Source organism: Oncorhynchus tshawytscha, linkage group LG05 (assembly GCF_018296145.1).
Source record: "Oncorhynchus tshawytscha isolate Ot180627B linkage group LG05, Otsh_v2.0, whole genome shotgun sequence".
Classification (NCBI taxonomy): domain Eukaryota; kingdom Metazoa; phylum Chordata; class Actinopteri; order Salmoniformes; family Salmonidae; genus Oncorhynchus; species Oncorhynchus tshawytscha.
This window is the reverse complement of record NC_056433.1, coordinates 34330699-34353966: the sequence shown is the minus strand read 5'-3', so window position 1 is coordinate 34353966 and position 23268 is coordinate 34330699. Positions and strand designations below refer to the sequence as shown.

Sequence of the window (23268 nt, the reverse complement as noted above, 5' to 3'; positions counted from 1 at the left end):
TGTGTCTACAATAAATCCATTAGAAAGGACAAAGGGAGGCACAGCAAACCATAGAATGTCATGCAAATTAGAATAAAGCATGCAAAATATGTTAAATAAACGATCACTGCCAACTCAAAATGAAATAATAAATACACACAAAAAGGGCTGGTCTCCAATCTATGAAAAACTAGAGGGCAACATGTGACACATAACTACTCTGTACTGAATTACAAATACAGAGCATTGAATGTCTGTTTAAATACATGCAGTTACTATCTGTTGGTTTTATGAATGAAATGTCCAGCAAGAGACTCCTTTCTCAATCTCTCTCTCGTCTCTCTCTTTATCTCACATCTACAGTATCTATCTATATCTCTCCCATTCTCTCTTCCCATATCACTCTCTTTCATTCTCTCTCTCTCTCCCCCCATTTATCTCCTTCTCTCTCTCGCTTTCGGCCTCTGGCTCTCCTCTCCAAATGGATTTTTCATGCGGACTTATCATTATCATTAATTTAGGAGACAGATTTGCTTCAGAGCAATAGAAGATACATTTGTTAGACTGCCAAACAGAGGTAGAGAGAAAAGGAGAACATTCCCACGCTGCCTGAGAAGTCCACACTCCTCATTAGGAAATATGAATTATTATTCATTATTCATATGAATTTGGGGGTAGGCCTATGTCAGGGTTTGCCATAGCTTACTTTTCTTTTGTTTTTGTTTTTATGGCAAAAAAACCATACACACCTTGTTAGCTTAAGATTTTGAAGAACCTTAAACAGATTCTGATTATTTAAAGCCATCCATAACGACGCTTTCCTCTGCGATGCTTTATGCTAGAAACTAGTTGCAAAATGCACAATGTGACGTGACTCTAATGCATATGGGGATATATTTGGTTCGTCTCTATGACATTCACAGGCTGAATTACGAAGTTCTTTAGCCGAAAAGTAAAATGTTTTACTTTGCTTGGGAAGTAATCTAATAGGCCTACAATGTGTATCTCTGTCGCTATCAATTGAGCTATTCACTTCTGTAAAAGAGATGTTTAAACCCAGGCAGCTTTTAGGGAAGAACTTTTGACCTTCTCTTGATGGGTTAAGCCATGGAAGAGTAGCCAGCAGTTAAAACGTACATGTTTCTGCGTTGGGCCTCTGTCTGGGGTGGGGGAATGTCACTTGTAAAAGTAGCTTGCGTTGCTTAGAATCATATGACGTCTCAGATGACATTTGTTTTACAAACAGCAACGGTTTCGTTGAAAACAAGACACACTGGCATTGGCATCAGAGACATTTTGAGAAATGTGGTAAGATTAATGATAATCTCTCTATCCATTTTTCCCTGAAACTCCTATTTTCTAAATCTGCCTTTCTTTTGGGACTTATCGAAAGCTACATTTTCTTTAAGGTAGGCTAACTGTTTTTAACCAGTCAATGCACAGAGAAAAAGACAAAGACTACAACACTCAGAGACATTGGTTATTTTATCTACATTTAAAAAAAATGTGTCATTGAATTGATTATTTATTAAACGGATGAGTTCAAAAATATTGTTTGAAATAGTGAAGGTGAATGAATTGGGCTGCATTTATATTATGTTCTGGCCTGCTGACTATTAGCTCAGAAAAACTGGTATAAAAAAAATACATTCTGCTAATGTCTTTAGTCATGTAAATTACTATAATTTAATTAAATGCATTTATACTTTGTCACTGTTTCTGTGGTCATAATCAATTATTTTGAGTTAATTCAATGAAGGGGAGGGTATTGTCTTTTTTTTTTAAATACAAGGGGAGGGTCATGTGAATATATTTTTACAACATTGGGGTGGGGGGTGCCTTTAAAAAAATGAACTCTCGAGTTGGACTCCCCCACTTTCCAGTAATTTTCGAATGGTCCTTAACGACTATCCATTAACGTAAAGCTGGTTGTATTCACTAGTCTATTCTATTTCAGAGCATCCGAAAGATGGTGCTGCTATTGTGTGACTGCAGTTTGCTTCAATAGGACTAAATCTCATGTTTAGTGGATGCTCAAGAACATCATCCTGCCAAGCATGTGTACATCTATTATGTTATCTATTTCTCACGATAAAGCCACAAAAGTAATACTAAACAATACTGGTTTTGATGGAGAAAATGTCTAGACTCCACGGCTGAGATGTGACACCACGATTCGACACTGTGAACACATTCACATGCTTTTGTTTTACTTAAAAATACATGGCGATTTCCATTGAGCCGTTGCCGGTGCACGTGCAGCTTCCCATTTCCAACCCTGCAGAAGTGTGGATCTTTTTGACAGATATCGATTCAAAGCTGCTGACGTCAAAAGCATCCTCCATCTTTTACGATTGCAGAGATGCTGCTTTTCATTGAAGAAGAACTGAGGAGGTGTCAACCACGCGCACTGCCTTTGTGACAATCCAGTCCATACAGAACGGGGGTTGATATCTGTTAGTTGTTGAAATTTGCGGACATCTGCTCCTCCTGCTGACTGCAAGCCACCGACCACGGGCACAGGTAGGAGAAAAGTATACAATTCTCTATTCTGTTATATCGCAAAGGCTTTATTTTAGTTTTCATCCCCACAAAACACTTTTACTACAGAATGAAGCATTAGGTTTTGAATTGTGAAGCCGTGTTCGACTGAGTACAACGAATGATGGGTTTTTATTGTTAAATCCGGTATGATAACAGCACTTGATTAACACACTTTTTTTCGTTGCCTTTGTATTTAATATTGCCTATTTATCCGTTCTAGGCTGTGTGTATAGTTATTAGAAAGAGGCAAACGCGGCACGCCTTTCAAATTACATGACCACTGTGCTGTGCGTGTAAAATCTACACGCGTAGTCAATTGTTGAAAATTAAGGATGTTGTGTGTGCTAATGTGTAAGGTGTGGGCGTTTTCTGTGTTTCAGAACCTTGGACAACGATATCTTCGCTGTTCTCTCTCTCTCTCTCTCCCTCTCTCTCTCTCCCTCTCTCTCAATTTCAATTTAAGGGCTTTATTAGCATGGGAAATATATTTAACTTTGCCAAAGCAAGTGAAGTAGAAAATAAACAACAGTGAAATAAACAATCAAATTAACAGTAAACTCTCTCTCTCTCTCTCTCTCTCTCTCTAGGAAAATAAACAGACGAACACGTACTAGAAAGTTAACAGAGTTGGGGAGAAACACATCCTAGGGGGTGAAAGACGGGGTCCTTGATTGATTTAGGGATTGTCATTAGGCTATAGTGAATTGCGCCATGCATAGTGTCTTGATGGAAGGTGGAGACTGTCGAACTTCATGAATGTGCCACTATTGTGCACGTCTGTCCATAGTTTATTGTGTCAAAATGGCCATATCCCTACCATGCCATGCTGCAGACTGGTCTCAGAGCATTTCACATTATTCTGTATGTAAATCCGAGACACTCCATTTCGTATGATATGTTATGAATTACAATTCGTATATTTGTTACTAATTTGCAGTGGTGTAAAGTAAAAAAAGTAAAGTAAAGTAAAGTAAAGTAAAAAGTAAAAATACTTGAAAGTTCTACATATATTGTTTTTTGGGGTATCTGTACTTTACTTTACTATTTATATATGTTTGACTACTTTAACTTTAACTTCACTACATTCCTAATGAAAATAATGTAATTTTTTTCTCCATACATTTCCCTGAAACCCAAAAGTACTCATTACATTTTGAATGCTTAGCAGGACAGGAAAATGGTCAAATTCAGGCACTTATCAAGAGAACATCCCTGGTCATCCCTACTGTCTCTGATCTGGTGGACTTACTAAACACAAATGCTTTTTTTTTGGTAAATTATGTCTGCGTGTTGGAGTGTGCCCCTGGCTATCCGTAAATAACAAAAACAAAAAGTTCTGTTTAATGTAAGCAATTTGAAATTATTTTTACTTTTACTTTTGATACTTAAGTATATTTAAAACCAAATACTTTTTGACTTTTACTCCCCCAGTAGTATTTTACTGGGGGACTTTCACTTTTACTTGAGTCATTTTCTATTAAGGGATCTTTACTTTTACTCAAGTATGACAATTAGGTACTTTTTCCACCACTGTTAATTAGTCAAATGTACAATATGTTATGAATTTCGCAAATGTGCTATAACTTACACATTTGCAAAACGTATGATATGTTACGTTAGCTAGCTGGCTAATGTTAGCTAGGCTAGGGGTTTAGGCTAGGGGTTTGGGCTAGGGGTTAGTTTAGGGTTAAAGGGTTAAGGATAGGGTTGGAGAAGGGTTAGCTATAGGGGTTAAGGCTAGGGCTTGGGTCAGAGTTAGATAAAATGGTTAAGGTTAGGGCTTGGGGAAGGGTTAGCTAACATGCTAAGTAGTTGCAAAGTAGCTAAAAAGTTGTAAGTAGTTGAAACGTTGCTATACGAAATCTGCATTATATGCCAACCCATCCACCCCGACCAACAACCTTACTTTCGTTTTTTGCCTTAAGTAACCATCTGTCTTACGTAACCATACCAAATGTAACATATCATACTAATTTGAGTGTCCTGGATTTACATTTACTATGTTACGTCTAGCCTATGAGACCAGGCTGCATATTGTGGTGGTGAGGCATAATGTGTCTAGATGGGCGGAGGCTAGAGGCGTGGGAGGACAGTGGTGAAACCTGCACTATGACATCCTATAGCACCCATTCAATAGCACCCATTCATCCACGCCATATCATACATCTATGCTGGTCTATCAATGCACTTCCCCTACCACAAACCACAGATGAGCATGAGATCCTTAGATTGTCGACAGCACGAAGCATGTGGTGGAATTGGCAAAAATGCAGTTATTGCTCACTGGCTTTTCTTCATCATGGTTCAATGGAAAGTTGTTGCTTGTTGACCAGACATTTTTTGGGCAAATGAATTATGTAGGTCAGGTGATCGTCTTCACACATCGGACCTGGTAATACTGTCTCATAAATGTCTGATAATGCTTTTAGATTTCCGTGCTGGACCACTGTCGCATCTCCCCTGTCGCTCTGCTCGAGCGTGTTCAGTCTCTTGTTATAACATCAGAGAGAAAGCGATAGAGAGACAGAGAGCATCAACATTGAGAAGCTAGTAGCAGGCCTATAGTTATGCTAGAAATCCGTCATCGAAAGGGTTGTTGAGAGGGCCTTAAACTGACAAACAAAAGGACATGCTCTTGGTTGGCACGGCTGCTACGCTATACCATATTGCATCATGCTGCTTCCATCGCTCTGCGTGGGCGGCGCTATAGGGGTTGTTCCCCGAGTAAAAACAGACTCATATATCATCACCAGTGGTTGATTGTTTCCCAGCACAGCCTATTGCTAATCTATAAAGCTGCACTCTGTCTGTGTCTGGTCTACTGAGCTGACATTTCTCGAATCAAACCAATGCCTCGGAGATCAATGTTTTTTAAAGATCCGTTGAACTGTGCGTCATGTGCGTGTTTGACTTGTAGCTATCCCTGTTTTTTTTCTGAGTATATACCCTCCAGATATAAGTAGTTGACTGCAGACAGGATTTAATTTCCCCCTGAACAACTATAGGCCTACTGAAATGTATATTTGGCCAAGAAGTGACTTGGGAGTAAATCGATTTCAGAACATTCTACTTATATCACAATCTATATGATTACAACCTTGGATGAATTAATTAAAGCTACAATCAGCAGTTGAAACAATAACACAACCAGACCTGACCCTGTTTCGGTAAAAAAAACTGAGGGATGGGCTAGAGAAATGTAACCACTCTCAAATGCATAGACAGAGCTATAGATGCAATGACTGACGATCCATCAAATCAGAATTATAGTTTTAACCATTTGTCTATATTTACTTTGTTTACATATTGGGGAATTAAAACAAACTGGTGTTTTGGGTTCTGGTGGGGCATGACAGTTGAACCAAGCTCATGAGGCATTTATAAGTTATATTCTTCAAGAATCAGTACAGATCATTAATATCCAGTACAAAAAAATGGATGTAGCAACCGCAGATTGTCCGTTTAAGCTTTTTGCCAAACATACCCACAAAACATGCCCCACTGACACTGATTGCCAATGGTGCTTGTCAATTGAAAGAGCCATGGCACCATAACATGCAGAATATGACATGCATTTGAGAGCCTGGAGGAAGCTCGAAAGCATGAAAAAAAAAGCCTTGAATAATCGTGAATTTTACTCTGCTTTTTAATTGGATATAAGAATAAAGTTATCACGCTTCAGTTTAATCTCTCTGACAAAGAAAATAGTCATCATGGCCTCCAGGTGTACAGCAGCACTTTTTCTGTCTCTGTCGTGGTAGAACGATGTCAGAGGGACTGTGTGTGATGGTATCTCCATAATGAGATCTCTATTGGTGCTGTTCTGACCAGCAGAGACCAGTGGACCCGGAGGTTATTCTAAGTTCATGGCCCTGGCAAAGGGCCGCAGATTTGTGTTTGTATTTATTAGGGATCCCCATTAGCTGCAGCCAAGGCAGCAGCTACTCTACCTGGGGTCCAAACACACCAAAGTACCCACATTACATATAAAACAAAAGATAAAAGAGTCAACTATGTTTGTACTGAATGAGCTAAAGATAAAATAGTACATCATATAACATCCTGGCGTGGAAATTCTTACACAGGGACACTCTAAGTCAATCTTAAATAAATCATTGTTTATTTGTCAGCGTGCTGGAGAGGTTCCAACCAGCTCAATGCACCATAGTACACATGTCATTCAGGAGCTCTTACTGGGCAGTCCTTGCAGTTGTCTTATATTCGGCTATACACAGACAAGTTATATTTGCATGATTTAGCATCATTCATTAATCATTACCGTTTTGTTTCATTCAATGTGACCGACCGACCAATACTGGTTCATAGCATGCGACTGACCAGTACCTCACAAGGCTTCTCCTCTCTAAGCTGAGACCTTGAAACGGAGATATCTTTTGTTCGTTCTCAAAACAAGGTCTGGGTGTACTGCCAAATTTCAGATACCGAGAAGTGAGGATTCGTTAAATCAGTCACCAGTCTGAACACAGAAATTGGTTATTAGAACAGCACATGACTAGAACACAGAAATGATTTACAAGAAAAGCACAAACATAAAAATTCCATGACACATAATCACCACAAATCCACCACACAACATTTTCAATACCACCATACAACAATATCACAATGTGTGCATATACATGTGTCTGTACCTTTGTGTGTGTGTCTCTTTACAGTCCCTGTTGTTCCATACGGTGTATTTTACCTACTTTTTAAATCTGATTCTAATGCTTGCATCAGTTACCTGATGTGGAATAGAGTTTTGTGTAGTCATGGCTCTATGCAGTACAGTGTGCCACCCATAGTCAGTTCTGGACTTGGGGACTGAGAAGAGACCTCTTGTGGCATGTCTTGTGGGGTATGCACAAGCTCAGTGCATTCAGCTTGTCAACACCTCTTACAAAAACAAGTAATAATGAAGTCAATCTTTCTTCCACTTTGAGCCATGAGAGATTGACATGCATGCCATTAATGTTAGCTCTCCGTGTACTTTTAAGGGCCAACCGTGCTGCCCTGTTCTGAGCCAACTGCAATTTTCCCAAGTCCTTCTTTGTGGCACCTCGCCACACTACTGAACAGTAGACTAGGTGTGACAAAACTAGGGCCTGTAGGACCTGCCTTGTTGATAGTGTTGTTAAGAAGGCAGAGCATGGACAGGCTTCAGACTTTATTATGGACAGACTTCTCTCCATCTTTGCTACTGTAGATTCGTTTTTTTGGAAGTACTGTCTATCTGCTCGATGTTGGACCTTCTCCAAATCATAGAGCACCTCCATCATAAAAGCTTTGTCGTAAATAATATTTGTTATGTAGCACCTCTCTAATAAAAGTGTTGTTGTAAAGAATGCTTGCTATTATAGACTTCAAGGGCTATCTCTGTTTTGCAACCATCCAGTGGTCAGTGATGACAAGACACGTTGTTTGAACAGGCCTGCCAGTAAGAAGGTAGGCCGGAGACTGCAACAGCAATAAGTGTCGCGCTGCGAGCTGTTACCACGCCGATAGCATCTTCCAAGTCAGTTGTATGATGGAAGGATTCCTCTGTGTTGAGTTACGAGGCATACTGTAGGACTGGCTGAAATCTCCCTGGTCTGGATTGAAGCACCGGCCATCTAATTACCATCTCTTCTCAAATGAACCACGTTAATCTAATCATCTGTTCTAGTCAACATGAACGTGCTTGATCCGTTCACCGTTACATGTCCTACAGTGAGCTCAGGTGCCTGACAATAGACTGAATAGACATTAGTATTCTGTTGACTCTGGGCTGCATTCGACACGATTGTAGTATCTTAATCAGGAGCCAATGGAGCGTGATTAGGTTCTGTGGTGATATTTTTGCTCTACCTTTGTCAATCTACCCCCCGTCCCCTCTTCTCTCCCTCTGTCCCCACAGCCCCTTCCCCTCTCTCCTCCTGCCCACTGCCACCCCCTGCGGCTGCTGCTCATTCTCGTGTTTGGCTTGTCACTTGTCATAATTCCCAGGCCCTCTGGGTCCAGCGTGTCTGCTTTAATGGCCTCGGTCTTCATAAATGTGTCCTGGGGCTTTTCATCACAAAAGGGGCGGCCCCTTGTAACATGCTCTGACATACTCTGACATACTTTTTGACTACGTGAAAATGTAGACATCCAATATCATTCCTTCCGCAGCCATAGAGGCAGTGGTGTCACTTGGTTCCTTGATCTGATCTATAGGCTATTCATCAAAGTAGAATATTTTGCATTGATACCCAAATATAATCTCAGCCACTGTTCAAACAGTAAACCGAACAACAAGAATCCACCCAAAAAGGTATTTTGTTTAGAAATAATAACTAGTGATTAGAGGCTATTGTGAAATGGTAGAACCTGCTGTAGCCAACTAGCTAACCATATACTTTTTTCTCAGTGACCAAAACATGATGACGTTCTATTTTTAGCTGAAATTAAACAGGATTGTTGTGAGGAATGACACTATGGAGGGGACATTGATGTGTAAATGGTGTTATTATGGTGGATACTGTGTGTGGTAAAAGATTGAGCAAAGACAGACTAACTGGAGGAATAAGACAAAATGGCAGCCGTTGCAGACAAACGGTTATTGTGAGCATGCAAACATCCACACACACACACGCGCACGCACGCACACGCACACACACACACGCACACACGCGCACACACGCACACACGCACAGAGACAAAGAGCTATTCTCTCTTTAACTGTTGAAGCAGAACAATGATTTGGTCTATTATCAGAACAGACCATGAGCCAGTTTGTCTGCAGGTTAGGGAATGCCAGTTTAAACTGAACATTTGTCTGGTCTGAGTGCTTGAGTCTGCCACATAGCTGCTGCCTACTGAATGAATGACATGGATCAGGGAATGGCACGGAATGCATCCCTGAGGAATGTAAAGCACCTCCATGGTATTCTCATCCCTTCGTCCATTTTGATGTGTTTGTGACTGGGTAGCATCATGCAGGGGTTTTATTTGATGAATACAGGTACAGTCGTTTTAGGTTTTCCAGGCCAGATCATTTGCAGGCACATGAGCAAAAGACAGCCGACGGGGGTAGAGGTGATGGTGTGAAGAGCGTTCTATAAGCACTCTGTGATTGGACAAGGCATGAAAAATTACAACCTCAAAAGGGAACGCGTGGGTAATGTGAATGAAGGCATCTCCATATTTTTCATTACAGGACCTGCAGTGATTATAGCCCGCTGACTGTAGCTCAGCTGTATATTCTTTGAAGGGTACCTTTTATATCAAATCGAAATCAAATCAAATTTTATTTGTCACATGTGTCGAATACAACAGGTGTAGACCTTACAGTGAAAGGGTTACTTACAAGCCCTTAACCAACAATGCAGTTTTTAGAAAAATAAGAAATAAAGTAACAAATCATTAAAGAGCAGCAGTAAAATAACAATAGCGAGAGCATACACGTGGGGTACCGGTACAGAGTCAATGTGCGGGGGCACAGGTTCGTTGAGGTAATTGAGGTAATATGTACATGCAGGTAGAGTTAATAAAGTGACTATGCATAGATAATAAACAGAGAGTTGCAGCAGCGTAAAAGAGAGTGGGTGGGGGGCAATGCAAATAGTCTGGGTAGCCATTTAATTAGATGTTCAGGAGTCTTATGGCTTGGGGGAAGAAGCAGTTTAGAATCCTCTTGGACCTAGACTTGGCACTTGCCATGTGGTAGCAAAGAGAACAGTCTATGACCAGGGATGCTGGAGCATTTGACAATTTTTAGGGCCTTCCTCTGACACCACCCGGTAAAGAGGTCCTGGATAGCAGGAAGCTTGGCCCCAGTGATGGTACTGGGCCGTACTCACTAACCTTTGTAGTGCCTTGTGGTCAGAAGGCCGAGCAGTTGCTATACCAGGCAGTGATGCAACCAGCCAGGATGCTCTAGATGGTGCAGCTGTAGAACCTTTTGAGGATCTGAGGACCCATGACAAATCTTTTCAGTCTCCTGAGGGGGAATAGGTTTTGTCGTGTCCTCTTCACGACTGTCTTGGTGTGCCATGTTAGTTTGTTGGGGATGTGGACACCAAGGAACTTGAAACTCTCAACCTGCTCCACTACAGTCCCGTCGATGAGAAGGGGGGCTTGCTCTGTCCTCCTTTTCCTGTAGTCCACAATCATCTCCTTTGTCTTGATCATTTTGAGGGAGAGGTTGTTGTCCTGCCACCACACGGCCAGGCCTCGGACCTCCTCCCTATAGGCTGTCTCGTCGTTATTGGTGTTCAGGCCTACCACTGTTGTGTCATCGGCAAACTTAATGATGGTGTTGGAGTCATGCCTGGCCATGCAGTCATGAGTGAACAGGGAGTACAGGAGGGGACTGAGCACAGACCCCTGAGGGTCCCCAGGTGTTGAGGATCAGCGTGGCGCATGTTTGGTTACCTACCCTTACCACCTGGGGGCGTCCCATCAGGAAGTCCAGGATCCAGTTGCAGAGGGAGGTGTTTAGTCCCAGGGTCCTTAGCTTAGTGATGAGCTTTGAGGGCCCTATGGTGTTGAACGTTAAGCTGTAGTTAATGAATAGCATTCTCACAAAGGTGTTCCTTTTGACCAGTTGTGAAAGGGCATGGTGGAGTGCAATAGATATTGCATCATCTGTGGATCTGTTGGGGCGGTATGCAAATAGGAGTGGGTCTAGGGTTTCTGGGATAATGGTGTTGATGTGAGCCATGAACAGCCTTTCAAAGCACTTCATTGCTACAGAAGTGAGTGCTACGGGTCAGTAGTTATTTAGGCTGGTTACCACCTTAGTGTTCTTGGGCACAGGGACTGTAGTGGTCTGCTTGAAACATGTTGGTATTACTGACTCAGACAGGGAGAGGTTGAAAATGTCAGTGAAGACACTTGGTCAGCGCATGCACAGAGTACACATCCTGGTAATCTGTCTGGCCCTGTGGCCTTGTGAATGTTGACCTATTGAAAGGTCTTACTCACATCGGCTACGGAGAGCGTGATTACACAGTCATCCGGAACAGCTGATGCTCTCATGCATGTTTTAAAAAATATATATATAAAAATTAACATGGGGCCGACAGAGATGGTCACTTCGCTTTGAGTCCTTAGGAAACGATGAAGTATTTCTTTTAAATGTATTATTTCTTACATTGTTACCCCATGGAATCTCAAGTGTTATTATATACAGCCGGGAAGAACTATTGGATATAAGAGCGATGTCAACTTACCAACATTACGACCAAGAATACGACTTTCCCGAAGTGGATCATCTGTTTGGACCACCACCCAGGACAATGGATTTAATCCCAGAAGCCGACCCAAATCAACGGCGTTGCCGAAGGGGCAGACGGAGCGGCTTCCTGGTCAGGCTCCGTAAACGTGCACAACGCCCACCGTTCCCAAGTATACTAGTCGCCAATGTCCAGTCTCTTGACAACAAGGTAGACGAAATTTGAGCAAGGGTTGCCTTCCAGAGAGACATCAGAGATAGTAACATTCTCTGTTTCACGGAAACATGGTTCTCTCGGGAAATGGTGTCAGAATCAGTTCAGCCACTGGGCTTCTCCATGAATCGCGCCAACAGAGATAAACACCTCTCTGGGAAGAAGAAGGGCGGGGGTGTATGCTTCATGATTAATGACTCATGGTGTAATCATAACAACATACAGGAACTCAAGTCCTTCTGCTCACCCGACCTATAATTCTTTACAATCAAATGTTGGCCATTTTAGCTACCAAGAGAATTCTCGTCAGTTATCGTCACAGCTGTGTACATTCCCCATCAAGCAGACACCAAGACAGCCCTCAAGGAACTTCACTGGACTCTATGTAAACGGGAAACCATATATCCTAAGGAAGCATTTATTGTAGCTGGGGATTTTAACAAAGCACATTTGAGAACAAGGCTACCTAAATTCTATCAGCATATTGATTGCACTGCGCGCGGAGGTAATACACTCGATCACTGCTACTCTAACTTCCGCGATGCATACAAAGCTCTCCCCCGCCCTCCCTTCGGTAAATCTGACCACGAAGCCATCATGCTCCTTCTGTCTTATAGGCAGAAACTCAAACTGGATGTACCAGTGACTAGAACCATTCAAAGCTGGTCTGACCAATCGGAATCCACGCTTCAAGATTGTTTTGATCACATGGACTGGGATACGTTCCAGTTAGCCTCAGAGAACAACATCGATCTATACGCTGACTCAGTGAGTGAGTATATAAGGAAGTGCATTGGAGATGTTGTACCCAATGTGACTATTAAAACCTACCCTAACCAGAAACCGTGGATGGATGGCGGCATTCACGCAAAACTGAAAGCGCGAACCATCGCATTTAACCATGGAAAGAGGTCTGGGAATATGGCTGAATATAAACAGTGTAGTTATTCCCTCCGCAAGGCAATCAAACAAGTTAAATGCCAGTACAGGGACAAAGTGGAGTCTCAATTCAACGGCTCAGACACGAGACGTATGTGGCAGGATCTTCAGGAAATCACGGGCTACAAAAGAAAACCAGCCACGTCATGGATACCGCCGTCACGCTTCCAGCTTGCTTTGAGGATAATACAGTGCCACCGTCAAGACCTGCTGACAAGGACTGCCCCCCCTTCTCTGTGGCCAACATGAGTAAAACATTTGAACATGTTAACCCTCACAGGGCTGCTGGCCCAGACTGCATCCCAAGCCGCGTCCTCAGAGCATGCTCAGACCATTGAATATGTTTACGGACATATTCAATCGCTCCCTATCCCAGTCTGCTGTCCCCACATGTTTCAAGATGGCCACCATTGTTCCTGTGACCAAGAAGGTAAAGATAACTGAACTAAACGACTACCGCCCCCGTAGCACTCACTTCTGTCATCATGAAGTGCTTTGAGAGACTAGTCAAGGATAATATCACCTCCACCTTACTGGCCACCCTAGACCCACTTCCGTTTGCATACCGCCCGAACAGGTCCACAGATGATGCAATCGCCATCACACTGCACACTGCCCTATCCCATCTGGACAAGTAGAATGCCTATGTAAGAATGCTGTTCATTAACTACAGCTCAGCATTCAACACCATCATACCCTCCCTCCAAGCTCATCATCAAGTTGGAGGCCCTGGGTCTCAACCCCTCCCTGTGCAATTGGGTCCTGGACTTTCCGACGGGCCGCCCCCAGGTGGTGAAGGAAGGAAACAGCGCCTCTTCAACCTCAGGAGGCTGAAGAAATGTGGCTTGTCACCCAAAACCATGACTAACTTTTACAGATGCGCAGTCGAGAGCATCTTGTCGGGCTGTATCACAGCCTGGTACGGCAACTGCACCGCCCTCAACCACAAGGCTCTCCAGAGTGTTGTGCGGTCTGCACAGTGCATCACCGGGGGCAAACTACCTGCCCTCCATGACACCTATAGCACCCAATGTCACAGGAAGGCCAAAGAGATCATCAAGGACAACAACCAACCAGGCCACTGCCTGTTCACACCGCTACCATCCAGAAGGCAAGGTCAGTACAGGTGCATGAAGCTGGGACCGAGAGACTGAAGAACAGCTTCTATCTCAAGGCCTTCAGACTGCTAAACAGCAATCACTAACTCAGAGAGGCCTGCTGCCTACATTGAGACCCAATCACTGGCAACTTGAATAAATGGATCACTAGTCACTTTAAACAATGCCACTTTAAATAATCGCACTTTAATCATGTTTACATATCTTACATTACTCATATCATATGTGCATACTGTATTTTATACCATCTATTGCACCTTGCCTATGCCGCTTGGCCACCGCTCATCCATATATTTATATGTACATATTCTCATTCACTTCTTTTAGATTTGTGTGTGTTAGGTAGTTGTTGGGGAATTGTTAAATTACTTGTTAGATATTACTGCACTGTCGGAACTAGAAGCACAAGCATTTCCCTACACTCGCATTAACATCTGCTAATCATGTGTATATGACCAATAAAATTTGATTTGACTTGCTACTTGCCTCAAAGCGAGCATATAAGTAATTTAGCTCGTCTGGTAGGCTTGTGTTACTGGGAAGCTTGCGGCTGTGCTGCCCATCGTAGTCTGTAATAGTTTGCAAGCCCTGACACATCCAACGAGTGTTGGAGCCAATGTAGTACGATTCAATCTTAGGCCTGTATTGACGCTTTGCCTGTTAGATGGTTCATCGGAGAGCGTAGTGGGATTTCTTATAAGCTTCCGTGTTAGAGTCCCACTCTGATTGGGAATCATACTTAGATAGCCTGTTTTTCCACTTTTAGTTATGGGTAGTTGTATTTCTGTTTAGTGTTTGTTTCACCTTGCAGAACTGTTTCGGGTTTTCCTTTTGTTATTTTTGTGTTCAGTTCCTTATATTAAAGATGAACACGTATCCCGCTGCATTTTGGTCTGATGATTCCTCTTTTTCCGATGAAAGCCGTTACATATTGATTATGCCAGTGACTGATTTGGTGAACTCCTCGATGCCATCGGAAGAATCCCGGAACATACAGTATTCGAGTCTGTGCTAGCAAAACAGTCCTGTAGCTTAGCATCTGCTTCATCTGCTCAGGTCACTGGTTCTTCCTGCTTCAGTTTTTGCTTTTAAGCAGGAATCAGGAGGATAGAATTATGGTCAGATTTGCCAGGTAGAGGTAGCGCGAGGTAGAGCTTTGTACACGTCTCTGTGTGTGGAGTAAAGGTGGTCTAGAGTTTTTTCGCCTCTGGTTGCACATTTAACATGCTGATAGAAATGAGGTAAAATGGATTTGAGTTTCCCTGCATTAAAGCACTTTAATAACGCTACCTACATGTACATATTACATCAATTACATCGACTAACCGGTGCCCTCACACATTGACTCTGTACCGATACCCCCTGTATATGGTCTCACTATTGTTATTTTACTGCTCTTTAATTACTTGTTCCTTTTATTTTTTATTCTTATTCATATTTTTTAAACTGCATTGGTGGTTAGGGGCTTGTAGGTAAGCATTCCACTGTTGTATTCGGCGCATGTGACTAATACAATTTAATTAGATTTATTTTGGCTTTGGAGAGAAAGAGTGAGGTAGTAGATGGGTTTGGAGAGGGGAGGTAGGTGGAGGAGGAGGTTTGGGGAGGGGAGAGAAGTAATGAGGCGGTATAGTCTGGGTTTGAAGAGAAGATAGTGGATGAATTTGGAAAGGGGAGGGAGGTAGAGGATGAGGCAGATGTCTGGCAGCTGTCAAAGTGCAGTAGAAGTGAGTAAATCACAGTAAATTAGCTAGGCCACTCAATAAATGTGTCTGATCTGGTTAACATGACAGAAACACATTCTCTCTCCGCTGGATCTGAGAGTAACATAAACCAACCTGTTTATCTGTCAGCGAAGATGTATGTGGACCATTCCCCCTCACACATTGATTGTGTTGATTTTGTAGTACAGATTTTGATTTTGTAGAAACATGCTTAACTTGTGTTATCTAAAATGTCCCAGTTGATTCCTGCTTAGATTATACTTCCATCTATTTATGATAGGACAAAATTGAGATTTTCGCCTAAATAGACATGCCCAAACGTAATTTCTTTCCATGAGATTGCCATAAACAATAACTGGTAATGTTGCATAGTCTTAGAAAGGTCTAGAACTCACCTTTCCGGTCATTTTTTAAAATAAATTGCTTAGGTCTTCTCACTTTTGAGGACACAAACTCAAGGACATAGCGCAAATATTATTGAAATATGAAAAATCATATTTGATTTTTTCCCTATTCAACAACAGTGAGGCAATAGGGCTTGAAAGGACTGAAATGCTTTCTGAATATAGTAGCAATCCAATTATAAATGATCTACTATAAGATTTCACCATTCTTATAACTGAAAATAAATATGATCATACTTACTGACAGTACAATATTGCCATTATTTCATATAATTGACAACAAAGACTTTTGTTCTCAATGTCCACTGAGCAGCACAGCGACACCATTCAAATGTGTGCAGACTCATTACAACTTCAACTTAAAACACAAAGTGATTTCATCCATCTGTGACCAAGGGAAATTAGTCTTGTTTAAATTCTATGAAATGATTTTGTATTTTTTCCTGTTGAGAGCTAAAAAAATCAACGTGAGAACATCACAGCAAGATGAAACTACTATTGTGCATCTGCAAGACCAGGGATGGACAACCGGCGGCCTGCATTCAAGAGGGGGGCTGCTAACATGTTTTGCTCGCAATGTGGTAGGGGGGAATGCACATGTGGGTACGCAGACCATGATGAGTTGAGATTTTTTGTGGCCCCCGCCCCCAGAAAAGTTTTATATACAGTACCTGTCAAAGGTTTGGACACACCTATTCATTCAAGGGTTTTTCTTTATTTTTACTATTTTCTACATCAAAACTAAGAAATAACACACAGAATCATATAGTAACCAAAAGAGTGTTAAACAATCAAAATATATTTGATATTTGATATTCTTCAAAGTAGCCAACCTTTGCATTGATGACAGCTTTGCACACTCTTGGCAGTCTCTCAACCAGCTTCATGAGGAATGCTTTTCCAACAGTCTTGAAAGAGTTCCCACATATGCTGAGCAGTTGTTGGCTGCTTTTCCTTCACTCGACAGTCCCACTCATCCCAAACCATCTCAATTGGGTTGAAGTTGGATGATTGTGGAGGCCGGGTCATTTGATGCAGCACTCCATCACTCTCCTTCATGGCCAAATAGCCTTTACACAGCCTGGAGGTGTGTTGGGTCATTGTCCTATTGAAAAATAAATTATAGTCCCACTAAGAGCAAACCAGATGGGATGGCGCATCGCTGCAGAATGCAATGGTAGCTATGCTGGTTAAGTGTGCTTTGAATTCTAAATAAATCACTGACAGTGTCACTAGCAAAGCACCCCCACACCATCATACCACCTCCTCCATGCTTCATGGTGGGAACCACACATGCTGAGATGATCTGTTCACCTACTCTGCGTCTCAAAAAGACACGGCAGTTGGAACCAAAAATCTCAAATTTGGACTCGTCAGACCAAAGGACAGATTTCCACCGGTCTAATGTCCATTGCAAGTCTCTTATTATTATTGGTGTCCTTTAGTAGTGGTTTCTTTGCAGCAATTTGACCATGAAGGCCTGAGTCACGCACTCCTCTGAACGGGCTGCAATCTGAGGTGCAGTTAACTCTAATGAACGTATCCACTGTAGAGGTAACTCTGGGTCTTCCTTTCCTGTGGCAGTCCTCATGAGAGCCAGTTTCATCATTGCGCTTGATGTTTTTTTCGACTGCACTTGAAAAAACTTTTAATTTTGACTTAAAGTAATGATGGACTGTTGTTTCTCTTTGCTTATTTGAACTGTTATTGACATAATATGGACTTATTTTACCAAATAGGGATGTCTTGTATATCAACCCTACCTTGTCACAACAGAACTGATTGGCTCAAACGCATTAAGGAAAGAAATTCCACAAATTAACTTTCAACAAGGCACAACTGTTAATTGAAATGCATTCCAGGTGACTACCTCATGAAGCTGGTTGAGAGAATGCCAAGAGTGTGCAAAGCTGTCATCAAGGCAAAGGGTGGCTACTTTGAAGAATCTGATTAACAATTTGTTTAACACTTTTTTTGGTTACTACATAATTCCATATGTGTTTTTTCAGAGTTTTGATGTCTTCACTATTATTTTACAAAGTAGAAAATAGTAAAAGTAAATAAAATCCTTTGAATGAGTCAGTATGTCCAAACCTTTGACTGGCACTGTATGTTATGTAGGAAAATGTAAAGTTGTCATCCAGTTGGCTTTGATCAAACTTCTCGCCTACGTGAAAATTCCGTAAGAGTGTATGGCAACTATATGATAGTTTGACGCATTCTGTCCCTTATCAACACTTTTATAAACTGTAGGTGCCAGTGAGATTGACTTAAGAAAGTAGTCCTGTACAGCAGTGTATTTTAATTTTAAAAAGGCTTCTAAAGATTGTAATTTCCACTTCAATATGAAAGACTTGATTTTCCTTAATGGAAAATGTATCAACTCCTACAAAATGTCAATTAATTATAATCCACATAATAATTCACATTTCCTGTTGCTGTAGAATTATTTTCCTGCTGTAGCAAACTGTCTCAAATTAAGATCCTACATCTGTAGATGTCCTTCTCACTCCTTAGTCACAAACAATGATCACTCTCTGGCACACAATATTGCACAGTAATACACATAACTTTAATATTGAATATTTTAATGTTGTTAGGTTACCCTTGACGAGATTATATATTATAGAAATCAACGGAACCTGTGAAGGGTACAGACGTAGGATCTTAATTTGATCACCCTGTTGCAGGATAACTTTTCTACAATTCATGAAATGTAAAACTTGTGTGTGACAGTGATGTCAAAAACCTGAGTTTTATATATATATTTCCACCCTATGAGGTTGGAATAATACTGTGAAATTGTACAAATTATAGTAATGCCCTTTTAGTTTAAGAGCTGTTTTAAAAAAGACTGCTGGAAATTTTAGCCCGTTTCGGTCAGATTAAATTTTGGACTGCCTGGTGACATCACCAGGGTGTGAATTAGCTAATAGACCAAGAGAGTTCCAAGCCTCTCTGCCAATACCAGCTAATTTTCAGTTTTCCCCTCCACACTCAGACCACTCCCAGACAGTCCTAGTAACATCTTTCCTTGAGAAATTGCTTTATGCTAAGATTTTTTTTTTTAATGATTTTTGACCAACAATCACAGTAAGGTATTTAATTGCTACCCATAAATGATTTGATATTGAGATCAAAATTGCTTCATTTTGTGAATTTCCCTTTGAAATTTCAGACTTGATTTTTCCTTATGAAAAATGTCCTGTTGCTGCAGGATTATTTTCCTGCTGGAGCAAACTGTTTCAAGTTAAGTACCTACCTTGTATATGTGTGTGGCATAATTGATTGGATTTACAGTATATAGCGCTTTACAAATTAGGGGGAAACTCACGTCATCCACCGCCAATGTCTGGCACCCACCTGTGTGATGCACACCGACCATTTTGTGCCAGAAAGCTCAACACATCAGCTACAGATGTATGATCATAATTTGATCACTGTGTAGCGGGAGAGCTTTCCTGCAATGCAGGACATTTTAAAATTGTAGTGTATTTGAGGTTTACAAAGATTTTGGCACATGTTGCAGGGCAATGTCCCCTTCAATCTCATGAGACCAGAGGGAAGAGTGCCCCCAGCTGGCCCTCCAACACCACTTCCAGCAGCATCTGGTCCCTCATCCAGGGACCACCCTGCATCCCACAGAGACAAGCCAGCAGTGGTTGCACTTATTGCACTCATTATGATTGCACTTCTTTTGTATTATTATGATAGTATATGCAATTTCACAGAATTTTATCCAAAGTGACTAACAGTCATGTATGCAAACATTTTTAACCTATGGGTGGTCCCGGGAATCAAACCCACTATTCTGGCATTGCAGGAGCCATGCTCTACCAACTGAGCTACAGCAAGTTAAGCAATTAATGCCATCATTCCCTTAGTGAATGTGGGTCGTTGCTGCTGAGGAAGGTGATTGTGTGCGATTGAAACTCTCATGACGTTTGTCTACAGGAGAACACGGCACAGGCTTGCAGCAGAACATTTACGTCTGGTGTGCTAGCTAGCTAATCCACACTATTCCATCGACACGACTCTCTAAGACTCTCCATGCTTCTACAAACATCAATGGATCTGCTTCCCTTTCATTGAGTGGAACAAATGCTGTTGTAGTCACTCATCCTCTATTATACTGGGTTCTAACTGCAGCTGGAAAGGGACTGCCGTTCATTCACTTGAGATCCAAGAAAATAATGCTTATGAGATCAAACAAAAATATTTGTTTTGGGAGGAAAAAACTGGGGAGATTTTGTCAAAAGAATTGAACAATTCCTATATGTGTTCATTAACCAATTCAATTAAAATCACTCTGTCTGTTTCTAAGAATTTGTAAGATCCTTATTTGCATAAAATAGACAGAGACCAGTCTACCAAAATTAGCCAATAGCATTTATTCTCGAGAGCGCTGCACATAGAACCATGTACAACAGCTAATATATCACATATGACGTCATAGGTTTTAAAATGTCTCTCCTCCTCTCGACCAGGACAAAGCAGGTTCAAAAGTTCATTCCAACTCCCTAGCGCACATACCTGACACACTATACCTGGATTAACTCCTGAAGTCTCACCATAGTCTATTACCACTTAGCAGACAGTTCCAGATAAGGAAAACCTGAAGGGGCTCGCGCTGTCTTATTTTATCGCCACAGAGTTATAGCTGAGTCGGTTCAAACATAGGTTAATGATTCTCTTTGCTTACTTTAGACACACACATACATTCCTTCTTCCACAATGGTTTTCATTTCCAATTACCCCTTATCCATGCTACATAACCTATAATCCCTAATGGTTAAGTTTCTGAGTAGAATTATTTAATCATTCATGTTAAACCTTGATAAAATCTCTTAACAGATTCAAATTAAATTAAATTACTGTGACATTGGGCAAAAACATATCTCATAAAAATCCATGATGTAGCACCCTTCCCAAAAAGACTTATATATCCACACTAACAGTGCACTGAAGCACAAAACTGAATGAACAAAACATTAGGTTTTTTCATGACATAGACTGACCAGATGAATCCAGGTGAAAGCTATGATCCCTTATTAAATCCACTTCAATCAGTGTAGATGAAGGGGAAGAGACAGGTTGAAGAAGGATTTTTAAGCCTTGAGACAATTGAGACATGGACTGTGTATGTGTGCCATTCAGTGGATGAATGGGCAAGACAAAATATTTAAGTGCCTTTGAACGGGGTATGGTAGTAGGTGCCAGGTGCACTGGGTTGAGTGTGTCAAGAACTGCAACGCAGTTTTTACGCTCAACAGTTTCCCATGTGTATTATCAAGAATGGTCCACCACCCAAAGGACATCCAGTCAACTTGATACAACTGTGGGAAGCATTGGAGTCAACACGGGCCAGCATACCTGTGGAACGCTTTCGACACCTTGTAGAGTCCATGCCCAAATGAATTGAAGCTGTTCTAAGGGCAAAAGGGGGTGCAACTCATATTAGGAAGGTGTTCCTTGTGTTTTGTACACTCAAGTGTTTTAAACATGTATTCTGTGATATTCTAGTATGGACGTTGAAATGTAGCCTTAGCTTTGGGAACATACTTATTTGGCTTAGCTTAGCATGCTAAAAGTAGTTGCTTAGCTTAGCATGCTACGTTATGTCGGTTAGCTTAGCGGGCTAAAGACTATTGTTTAGCTTACAGTGCTAAAGACTGTTGCTAAGCGTATTGTGCTAACGGATATTATTTAGCTTAGCATGCTAATGGTTTTTGTTTTGTATCTCCCTTCCACCTCTAGCCTATCCCCGGCCACCCATTAGAACCTACTCTTCCCTGTTGGAGACCAGCTCCACCACGCACAGCCAGCAGCCATGGCTGAAGACTTGGACATGCGCAACGAGCTGTCGGATATGCAGCAACGCGCCGACCAGCTTGGAGATGAGGTGAGCAGCACAGCCCCAACCCATGCTACTGTATGCCACATTTCCAACAGATTTTTAGACACCTGAGAGACACTCCAGCCTACACAGAAAATCATCCAAATTTAGGCATATGCAACTACACGTCAAAACCATCTGTATGCTTTAGCTATATAATTAAAACATATGTATGTTTTAGCTGTAGAATTGAGGAAATGTGAATTTCTCACTCTCCTCTTGACATAAAATCAACTTAAACAGATACAGTCAAATCCTTCTTGGTTTTTTCCCCGAATACATTTGACAGTATCACACATTGTATCACAATCTAGCCCCACTAGATGACTTCCTCCTGTCAGCAGCAGCCAGCTCCTGTAGAGGACAAGCAGGGCAGATGCACAGGGAGGGTACTGTAACATGCTGATGGCCCCAGCCTCGGGCTTACAGCTTCTGGCTCCGACTGTGCAATGCCAGGGTCTGTGTGTCAGGTGGAGGGAGAGTCCACCTGGTTCTGTTCTTACATAATAGTGGTGTGTGTGATGTGTATGTGTGTGCGTGCGTGCGTGCGTGCGTGTGGATAAGTGTTAGTTTATGTGTGTGCCAGACCTAGGATAATTATAGTTGTAACTATGATTTGTTAATTATTTTGAAGCTGTAAAAGTGGTCTACTCCAATGTTGAATTGATTCCATGTCCCTCATGTAATTAATTCTAGGCTATAGGCTATATTATTATTCATATCTAAGAGCCCTCCAAACCATGTGCTTATGATCATATATTTAGACTAATTCAACTAACTGTTGTAGTTTTAGGCTCTTCATCAAGTATTTGGCATCCATCAAATAAATATATATATATATTATTTTATAACTTGCATATATTCAATTACCTTCAAATATTTGGTTTTCTGAGAAGTATTCAAAATAGTTTGTTCGCTAGCTGGCCATCAATTGTAGAGGTTGAGAAGGGGTCTGGGATCCTAAGCTATCAAAGCAGACTTTCTGCAGTTATTTAAAAACAGGGTTTTATATCGCTTTGAATGACACCAAAAATTAGAAGCACTGTTTTTTAAAAATCTTATTTGAATTAAAATACATTTACAGTACAAGTTATTTAATACTTCCACATCTTGAAATGTATTGATTCCACAGTATAGTTGTGATGGTTTCTGTGCCTCTAAAGAAAACATATATTATATACTCCCTTTTGCGGGTAGTTACATCAGAGTTCTATTTTCGACATTCAACCTACTGATGCACATTATATTGACATT

At 41.3% G+C, this 23268-nt stretch overlaps 1 protein-coding gene across 1 annotated transcript in view; it reads left to right on the top strand.

Moving 5' to 3' along the window:
- The first annotated feature begins 1994 nt into the window (after positions 1-1994).
- The window catches only part of LOC112250539 (synaptosomal-associated protein 25-A), a 38948-nt gene continuing 17674 nt past the window's right edge, over positions 1995-23268 (top strand). The window contains exons 1-2 of the mRNA XM_024420779.2: positions 1995-2502; positions 21876-22020. Coding sequence (XP_024276547.1) covers positions 21949-22020 — 72 coding nt within the window. The 5' untranslated portion in view covers positions 1995-2502; positions 21876-21948. The remainder of the gene's footprint in view (positions 2503-21875; positions 22021-23268) is intronic.